This window comes from Cheilinus undulatus, linkage group 18 (assembly GCF_018320785.1).
Source record: "Cheilinus undulatus linkage group 18, ASM1832078v1, whole genome shotgun sequence".
In the NCBI taxonomy this organism is placed as follows: Eukaryota; Metazoa; Chordata; class Actinopteri; order Labriformes; family Labridae; genus Cheilinus; species Cheilinus undulatus.
The window spans coordinates 13,417,145-13,427,429 of record NC_054882.1 but is presented as its reverse complement, the minus strand read 5'-3'; the positions used below and the strand labels follow the sequence as shown (position 1 = coordinate 13,427,429).

The following is a 10,285-nucleotide window of genomic DNA, read 5'->3' as shown; positions in this document are numbered from 1 at the left end:
CAGACAGGAAAGAATGCCCTCTAGTGGTTACTGAAGGAATTTTTACTGAATATCAGAGGTTTGAGACTCCAACATAAAAATACTTCTAAAGACAACCATGTACAAAAATAGCACTGTTTATTAAGGAAAATGTCACCATATTACCCTCTTTAAGGGCAGATTTGTAAACAAATGTGTTCATTATTTGACAAAAATAAGTTATTCAAGTTTTAATCAAATATTGATTGAATTCTCATGGGCCCAGACTCTATTTTAACCACAACATGAGTCTAAAGGAAACACTGCTCACCTAAACAATTAAAAGAATACTATAAAGAATAGACAGTTAGCATCATACCACTAGCTCTTTGGTATCATATGACATAAATGGAGGTGATTAGTGTTCTCTTTATTGTGCAAGAAGATCAAACGGAGAGCAGGGGATGTAAAGATGCATCATAAATCCTTACAGGTTTCTCTCCTTCCCCGCTAGCAGCTTTTTCCTGATTTTGAAACATTCATGAGGAAGGAGTCACAGGAATAACGTAGGAAGCGGTAGACCTCTTCAGCCCTGGATCTGCTCATACTGCCGCTCTTTTGTATGGCATCAACGGAGCTGCAGGAGGAGAAGAGGGGGGTTTTACGACATGAAACAACATGGGGATAGAGCACTGCTTCCCAACCTGGGGTCTGGGAACCCCTGGAGGGGCACCAAAGATTTCAGGGGGAGTGCAGGGCCCTCTGTTCTGACGTCAAAATTAGACCTGCAAATATTTTTAAAATCATGATTGGAAACATAATATAGGACGGTCTATTAGAAATACTCTAAAATATAACAAATAAAGAGGATTTGTTAATTTTTATGGATGAAAAGTGGACATTTAAGAGAAGAGTTGAGGTTAACAAGAAAGCAAACCTAGAATTTCTTTTTTTTTTTTAAAGATTTATTTTTGGCCTTTTTGCCTTTATTTGATAGGACAGTGGATAGTCGGAAACAGGGAAGAGAGCGGGGAGAGACATGCAGGAAATAGTGCCACAGGCCGCGTTCGAACCCAGGTCGCCTGCGTAAGCGCGTGCCTTAACCAGTTGACTACTGGCGTGCCAGCAAACTTAGAATTTCTGAGTTTAAAACATACATTTACGAGAAAAAAAACATTCCTAAGTTTTAAAAAGTCATGACTTTTTAAATATATTGAACTTTTATTTGGCCTTGCTAGACCCATTAAGACCAGAGACCTCTTCAAGGGAAACCTGACCAAGTATGGCAGCAATCCACAGTTTCATCAGCCAATACACCCGAACACATACAGTATAAATGAAATTATGAAAACAGTAAGTCATTCATTAAAACAGTGACAATGAGAAAGTTTGGATTTAAAAGTCTTCACTAGGGTTTTAGGGACTCTGGGAACAACAAACTACAGAAAGTCAAACAATCACATCCATCCTTCAGGATTAAAAAAAGAGGAAAGATAATCTGGAATTTTGTTGAGAATGGCTATGTAAATGAAGACGTACCAATATCCAAGACAACGTGTACTTAAAGGAGTCTTTTGACTTTAGAGCACACAAACATTTAGACAATATAAACTCAAAAACTCCAAGTCATAACTTGACAATGTTAAAAATCTGTACATTTTCGAGAAATCAATCTGTAAGCAGTGGTTGGATAACCTAGAGAAATCTGCCAACCAATCATTTCCACAACCTCGGCTGTGCTGCGGTTTTGCTCAGACCAAAGGTGAGTGACCTCACACACCAGAAGCATGTCTGTAACTCTGCACAATGCAACACAGCCCTGATCAGCTGAAGCCACAAGGGAGCAGAGATCACAGGGGAACTGTGAACTGTGCTTCTACCATGGAAGAGATGATGATGTTTGCTACAAAGAATCTGTGGTTTAATGTTGAATTCTGTAGCTTAACTTTTCCTCATCAGTGGCACCATTGTAGATCTGTGACCCTCTGACCTCACAATGACCTTTTGCTTGTGCTGCAGGATGAGTCGTAATTTTGATATAGTGATGATTTACTAACAGGAGTCTGTTAATTGTGTTGTATTTTGAAGTTTTACGGATTCTGGCGTGCAGACAGTGGAGCTGCTCCAACTGACTAGAGAGGGAGCGATTTGCTCCACAGTACAATTACCCTGCAGATCACAGCACAGCTAAGTAAGTCCGTATGCTATTGCTAATGTAAAGATTCTGAGCTAAAATCACAAGTTGTTCCTTCTTTGTCAGTCCCAGGAAAAAGTATTATTGATAATGCTCTCAACTGCAAGACTTGTGCAGAGAAATCGGCTTCACCTGGTCTGATTTTCTTCCATGCAATCAGCGATTTTTAACTTTATAATCTCAATAATGTGAAGATTAGGTCCACAGAAACTTACCACTTTAAAGGCTAAAAAATTTCCAGTTTTTTCTCTCCTAACTTTTGGAAACTTGAAAGATTAGCAGATCCTCTTTATTGTTTTTATTTTTAGAGTTGCCCTAATACACTGTCTTAATAATGGATAGTTTATGAATACATCTCTCAGCAAGAAAAAGTGTATGTAGGTTTATTATTTTGGGTCAATTAAAACAATTATAAGTGAAAAAGGTTGGTTAGTTCTACCATGACAAACACTCTACCTGTTAATGAGCTGAGCGATGGAGCTGAAGTTGTGGCTCATGTTGAGGGCGTGGGCGTAGTTGACTGAAGGCAGACTGGAGTACAGCTGCAGGGTCTGCTGTCTGTGCTGACCTTTGACCTCCAAAGGTACAGTGATGCCCTGACCTTTACGCTGCTCCAGCCGGGCCAGGTCTGCCAGGAGGCCAGCGCTCTCCTCAGGGCCGTTACTCCACAGCAAACGCACCCCTGTTCGCACCAGCGCTGTCAAAGTGTTGTCGTAGAGACGCGTTCGCTGGAAGGGACGTGCTGCCTCACCTTAAACAGAGATAAAACAGTTACAAAGAACACAAAATACTTAATTTACTCTCTCAAGACAAATCAAACTAAGTCTCAGAGAGGCAGAGCCATGGATGAGGTTTACTGATAAATGACTGACCTGGTTTACTCCTGTCCTTCTCCACAATCAGACAGACCCGCTCAAACAATCCCTGCAAACTGTTCACTCTCTCAGCCAATCGCTTTCTGTTCTGCATCGAGGCCAAATCTGATTGGCTGTGCCTCTCTGCAGCCATGCGGTTGCTGACAATGAAGTAGGAGCCATCCAGGGAGCAGATGTGGACCGTGGCTGCGTGACGGTGGCGAAGGCAGCCCATCAGCTCCACTCCGCTGCCGATGCAGCGACTGTCAGCCAGGATGCTCACAGGACCATGAGGAGGAGAAGACTCACTGATGGAGGGGTCCTGGGCTGTGGATGTCTGAGGTACAGAGAAGTTGGAAGGAAAGGCCTGGACAAAGGAAAACAACAGTCTTATATTTCATTCCTGCCTTATTTTATTCCTATTTGTTAGGATATATTTCTACACTTCTTAATAAGGGTGGATAAAGAATTTAGATATAGAAAAACATTGCCTTCCTGACTCTTCTAATACAATTATTCCATCTCTTGAGTACTGACTTTAAACTAAAAAAACCTTAAATTTATTATCTTATCATATAATTTAGTTCCATTCATTACAGAAGTTCCCCTACAGTTCCCACCCCTATTTCATTATGCTTTGACTGAAATTTTCTCCCAGGAATAAACTGTTTTGTGTCTGACGTTTTTTTGATGACTTCTTCCTCAGGTTTTCATGACTCCTTTCTAATAAGTTTTACCCAGATTATAGGACCCAAAGCCTTGTGTGTTTGTTATCTGTACCTCTGGTTGTTTCTTTGAGGATAACTCAGACTCTGGTTCTGCAAAATCGAGTTCATCAGAGAGCAAATGCTGATTTTCAATCCTCTGGCGAGACCTGCGGAAAAATAAAAAATACAAAGATGTGTTAGTGCTGCCGATCTTTGAATGCAGCTTCTAATTTGGAATCTTAAAATATTCCCAGAAGCACTGAGACCTTTAACCTTTGAATTCCCACACCAGTCTTTGCTATTTTTGACTGTCTTTATGCAAAAATGCATGTAGAATCATGACCCTGTCAGGCACAATCAAGTTCTAGACATCTATTTTTCAGGACAACCTGGACTAACAGAATCTGTGTGCTGCAAGGATGTCAGATACATTTTTCAAGAGTAACATGACCAGAAAGAACACGAACAAAACTTAAAGAAGTTGTGAATACTTTAACATTTTTTTCAGCTGTACACTCAGGTATCTGACTGAATTATGATAAAACACATCAATGCTGGTGTTAATGCTGACATTTACACCAAACTGATAAAAATCTGCATTTTATGACTTTTAATCAGCTCAAACAGACATCTGCTTTGAAAATTCTTTTCTGAAAAGGCGGTGCTTATGTGATGTGGAAACCTAACGATAGGAGGTTTCTACGCCACAAACTCTATATGAAAGGTAGAATGTTACGACCTCTAACTGACTTTACCATTCAGGGACCACTCCCATCCTCTCCTGCCTACACCTGTACTGCTTCAGCTTCGAGAGCTCCGGCTTTAGTAACACTGGTGCTGGAGCCAACAGCCTAAATAGGTAGTGCTCAGGACCACCATGGTCCACCACCTCTCCACAGCCTGCTTCAGGGGACTCATGAGGGGAAAAATCCTCCACCTCAAAAAATCACTCTGAGCCAGCAGTGATGCAGGACTCTGTGTCACTTTCTGGCAAGGGGAGTCGCTGTCACCTCCACTTCATCTGAGAAACCCTGTCCTTAAAAAAAAACAACAAAAAAAAAAGAAACACATTTTCCCCTCCCTCCTCTCAGTACCAAACTGCTCACTTTCTGTGCATGTTTTGAAATCTTGAAGTGGGTGGAGTTAATTCTGAGCTGGGTGTTCACTTACACTTTAAATTGAATCTCGAACTGAATACCAAATCAACAATGACTAAGACCTTTCACAAGTGCATTTAGCTCCTAGAGGCTTTGTCTGTCAGGAGGAAAAATGACAACTTGCTAACGAACACAACAGAAACCAACAATGTAATTTATCTCCATAAAACCAAGGCAAATTTTACACACGTGTGATACTCTAGTGCAGAAACTGTGCATGGAATTCCTCTTTTCATTATCTGGGCCATATAAAAAAACTGTTTTTCGTTCCAAACTTGCTGATGACTATCTTGTCTCTTGTTGACCTTTGGCTGGCCAACAGGCTCAGAATTTATCTCTCACTTTCTGTGTCAAAATGGAGGATTGATAGCAACACTCCTAAGTTTTTCATTGCGAAAACCATAATAAATAGTCGTATTATCATAGATTTAGCAAGCTCTGAACAACACCATGATTTGGGCCTGGATTAAAAATGTTTTGAAAGGGATTTAAATGCCAAGGACTTTCCATAAACCAGCAAAAAGGTAAGCTTCTGATCACAATATACTCCACAGAGATGCATCTTATGGTTCCTAAGATATAAACAATGCATGTGCTACTGCTATGAATCATCAGCGATCCAGCAGAGTTTGGAGGGATACAAACACAACTTAGCTCAATACCTGAGGTTAAGGTACATTTTCTCTACATTTTCTCTAGTGCTATTATTTGTTGCATAAAAGAATAAAAAGTGTCAGAAGAAATGCAATCATCTATCTGCATGCATCTACATTGCAAAACAGGAAGATGGACATTTTGAAAGGTTGAATTATTTATTTAAGTGCTACCTTTCAGGTTTTTTTTACCTCTCATTTTGCTCCTGTGCAGTCATGGAGCTCTTTATTCTTTTGCTCAGCATTGACACCTTTGATGCTATGGTGAAAGACGAGGAGGAGGAGGGCTTCTGCTGCTCCGTCTCCTGAGGTCTGCTTGTCTCCTGCTGCACAGTCTTTGGCCACAAGGTGGCAGCAGTATCCTCTTCTGCTACACAACTTTTCTTTCCACCAACTTCTTCCAACTCCTCCTCACTAGAATCCTGAATGCGTATGACTCTGGAGCGTTTGGTTTTCACCTCAGCCCTCTGCACCGGTGCAGACTGAGCAGCAGTCTTAACTCTGGCTCTGGCTTTGTGAATAAAAACACGCCGTCTGGTGGCGTACTGCCTCCGTCCATCCACGTACGAGTCCTCAGGGATGAGCTGGATGTCCTCTGGGTCTTCTTCACTGCTCTCCACCTCCTCCACCTCGCTCCCAACCACAAAGCTGTCCTCTGCGTACGTTTCATCCATCTCAGGCACCTGGGGTCAAAGAAAGATGGGGTGGATTTAATAATGCCCAGATAAAATTCTTTGTATTTGTTGTTTTATGGCTCAAATTTGAAAAGTTCAAACCTGAGAAAAAATGTCCATGTTGTGATGATTTCTGTAGGACATTTTAAACTTGCCCTGGACAGCAGGGCTCCTCACTGACTTCAAGTAAACACCGCACATCTCAGAATCTGACAACCAGAAACAACAGGTGGTGTAAATGGAACACCTATTTCATATCCAACCAAACACACTTCTTAGAAATAACACTGTACCATTTAGTCCCTGGGAAAAGTGCGAATTATCGACCACAAAGCCCTCCAGAGAGCGGTTCTGCTCATCTCCGTCATCTTCATCAGATGACACATCTGCTCCCTCCTCCTCCTCTGACAGCTCTGCTTCGTCGTCCAGGAACTGGCGCCCTTTTCGGCTTGTGGCGTGCTGAGATGGGAATGATGGATAATGTCAAGTTTGACAGATGCTGAAGGTGTTTGTGACAGATATTTATAGACATGACATTTTTCTGTTGTTTGGTGGAAGGTGGTGTTTTTCAGGGAGAGATAAAATGGCCTGAACAGATTGTTTTTCTTGAAGTAGACAAACAGCAGTGTGTGTATTTAAATTTAGAGAGCATCACACATAAATCATCAGATGTGTGGGCTAAAATACGGACTGACTGCACACACCTTGGCTTTGTCTCGTTGCCCTCGCCGTCTTTCTGCTGTTGTGGTTTTCAGCAGGAACACAGACTCGTTCTGGAAATCATCATCAGAAACTGCTCCGCCCTCTGCCTCATCAGACTGCACACAAATGAAGAGAACATATTAGTCCAGCACTTAAGGTTCATGTTCCTGATTAAAGCAGCTGCTAAATACTGTACCATTAAACCTTTCTATGTGCTGTGTTTGGCTGTAGGCCTCATGCACCAAGGGGCCCTGAAGCAGAGGTGAAATAGATGTTTGTTAAGTGTATGGTTTACATCAAAAGGTGCTTTTGGACAGCAGGAATTTCCCCCGGGAACTAGGAAGCTCTGTGCTTTTCGACTGCAGGAACCAGGGTCTAAATTAGATTTTGGGATTGAAAATTTCCCCCTTGACAAGCCTCTGCTCAGGGGGTCGTACGATCCAAAGGCCCAGGAACTTTGGAGAGTGGGGCTGCAGTGCTGAACGTTTCTGATTTCTCTCTTTCCCTGGTCAGTTTTAGAGCTGAGCTCAACCAAATCCAGTTGTCCCTGTTTGGATCAAGCCCTGGATAACAATGACCTTGATAAATGAGCACATACACTGACATTTGATAAGATTATAATTATAAATGCAGGGCTTGACACTATCTGGCTAAATGTGGGTGGATTTCAGCCGTGGTGGGTACCAGCGTGACGCTAACTTGCCTCTGTGGCTGGTGAATGTTATCATAGACTCAACCAATGCTTCATTGTAACCCTGCTTTTCTATTAGAGCCAGTGTTTATGAGTTTAATGCTTATTGCTAAGAGGCTGATCTGTGCACACAAGGGGTCAAATTTCTCCCAAAATAAATAAAAAGTGGCCAAGACTTTGTTCAAATATTGTTTGGTTAATATTAAATTAATATTTTGTTTAGGGGGGGCGAACAAATGTTAAAATCTCTGTATTGTTGCGAAACCGTTACTAAAAGGTTTGACATGTCTTTATTTGCCGGGAGTATAATAAATTAATGGATATAAAAGGCGATAGGAACACTAAAACTTTAAATATCAAGGCAGTGAGAAACAGATGGATAAGAGGCTGTATCTGAAAATTTAGTAACTTACAGTTAAGAAGATTTCAGCTGAATAAAGTAAACCTCTGGTATGGAGTACATTTTTTACGAACAACAGAATTGTGGCTAGTGGAAATGCTGAGTGGCTAGAACATTTGCAAGACAACTAGCCACAGTGGCTGGTGAGCAAAACAGTTAATGTCAAGCCCTGGATGTATGATTATAGAGACTGTCTGTCCCCAGCCAAGACCTGTCATTACATCTAAATATAAAGAGCATTCTAGAGATGTAACTTTACCGTTATTGCCGTCGTGTCAAAGTGACAGAAGCGTTACAGTATCGTTGTGAACGTGATGGTTTCAAACGAGGGCTAAAGGTGTTCTTTACTTTTTCACTTTGTGTGTAATGAAGCTAAAATACATGGAAGGTTAGCTTTTGGAATAAAATGATTGGAAAAATGCACTTTTTCATTATATTGTATTTTTTTTAAACTCCACTAGTGACTGAAAATGATTGCTTAGTAAAAAGAAGAGTCTCACGATGCCCATCATCTCTACTTGGAGCCTCAAAATGACTAAAACCTAAACACTAAATTTGTGTTGATGAAGAGAACTTACCGTATTAAGTGCAGCAGCGATGCGTTTCCTGTTCACAGTGAACGGTGAGTCTACATCACTGCAGATCTTTGACTACAAGAGAAACCACATCAATGTCACACTCACTTTCTTTGTCTGTTAACTTTCTTTGAGTTTCTATGAGTGATTCTCATTGAATTTGTTCTCAAATTTAGGAGTCTCTTTTAGATTTAAGACACCAAAATGCTGCCTTACTGCTTGTGAGCTTGTTGCCATGACAACTGCACATACCACTGATGTGATGGACAGACAGCCTGAGCCCCATGAGTCAGATCTCTGAGTCAGATGTCTTTGCTGCTGGTAGTTTTTGTCTCCAATCAGACATGGCTTTGATATCTGAATGTTTTAAGTTTTTTATTTATCATCTGCAACATTCAGCTGAATTTATTTAATATGAAGACACATCGACCCACAATAATATCTATTAAAGGGGACATATCATGACAAACCCTTTGTATTATTTTGGGTCAAATTTAAGTGTGCATCTGATTATTCCTCTCTTTTGAAATAAAGCCATTAAAGACACATAGGTGGCAAGTGAGAGTGGACATCACAGACATAGATCTGGATACAACTGCAGCTAAATCCATTCTGGATCAAAAATTTAAATCTAAATGAGCACTCAGTTTAATGCCATGCTGCAAAAGCAAATTTGTGGTAAGATTTCCTGAATGCATCAGAAATGACTTATCTGAGGGGGCCATCACTTCTTAAAGGGATACTTCAACATTTTGGCAAATTCGCCCATTGCCATAATTCCTATAGTCTTAGTAATAGGTTCGTTTCCGTTAGTTGTTGGTGCAAGCTGTTTCTAGATCTGGGGGGACCGATATAACAGCTGCACAGCTAATGCTACGTAAGCAGACGGTATTTTTTGCTTTCCCTCATCACACTCATCAAATACACAATCCAACAACTCCAAAATGCTCTCGTGGACAAGTTGTGACCTGCACATTCACAACGCTGTGAAATAGTAACGTGTAATTATGTAACATTACAACACATGAAGCAAATACTCGGAACTATTTCTTGAGTAAACCACTGAGCGGAGTGACACAATGCAGCACCCATGTCTGGAGTGTAGTTCCGGCTTTGCATTTAGCTTTAAAAAATCTTCGTCTCGTAATGTTCCATGATTATTTCATAGCGTGGTGAATGTACAGGTCACAACCTGTCCAGGAGAGCGTTTTGGAGTTGTTGGATTGTGTATTTGATGAGTCTGATGAGGGAAAGCAAAAAATACCGTCTGCCTACGTAGTGTTAGCTGTGCAGCTGGTATATCCGTCCCGCAGATCTAGAAACAGCTTGCACCGACAACTAAAGGAAACAAACCTATTACTAAGACTATAGCAATTATGGCAATTGGCGAATTTGCCAAAATGTTGAAGTATCCCATTAAGCTTCTTCCCCTAGTTCCTCAGGTAAAGGGACATACTCATGGCTCAGAACCAGCAACTTCAAAATAACAGAGTAGTTTGCCATCTTCAGAGGCTGTGCTCTGAGATCAAATAAAACTAATTATTAGTTGCAGCCCTTCTATCATCAGACCTCACTCACCACTTCTGGTGACGACAGCGGGTTGACCTTGTTCTGATGTTTTCTTTTCTGAACCACAACGTCTTCCTCACTGTCGCTGTTCCCCTGCACTAAGAAATAAAGAGATTATTGCAGAGATGTAGTTTTAATAATGAACAAATTT

General features: G+C 41.0%; 1 protein-coding gene across 1 annotated transcript in view; it reads right to left on the bottom strand.

Annotated features, from left to right (window-relative positions):
• Positions 1–162: 162 nt before the first annotated feature.
• Positions 163–10,285, bottom strand: part of fancm (FA complementation group M) — a 70,293-nt gene continuing 60,170 nt past the window's right edge. Inside the window, exons 15-24 of the mRNA XM_041812534.1 lie at positions 10,144–10,232; positions 8,569–8,640; positions 6,902–7,015; positions 6,491–6,656; positions 6,300–6,406; positions 5,716–6,206; positions 3,787–3,880; positions 3,025–3,373; positions 2,609–2,903; positions 163–595 (exon numbers count right to left, since the gene is read on the bottom strand). Of these exons, the coding sequence (XP_041668468.1) occupies positions 469–595; positions 2,609–2,903; positions 3,025–3,373; positions 3,787–3,880; positions 5,716–6,206; positions 6,300–6,406; positions 6,491–6,656; positions 6,902–7,015; positions 8,569–8,640; positions 10,144–10,232 (1,904 nt within the window). The 3' untranslated portion in view covers positions 163–468. The remainder of the gene's footprint in view (positions 596–2,608; positions 2,904–3,024; positions 3,374–3,786; positions 3,881–5,715; positions 6,207–6,299; positions 6,407–6,490; positions 6,657–6,901; positions 7,016–8,568; positions 8,641–10,143; positions 10,233–10,285) is intronic.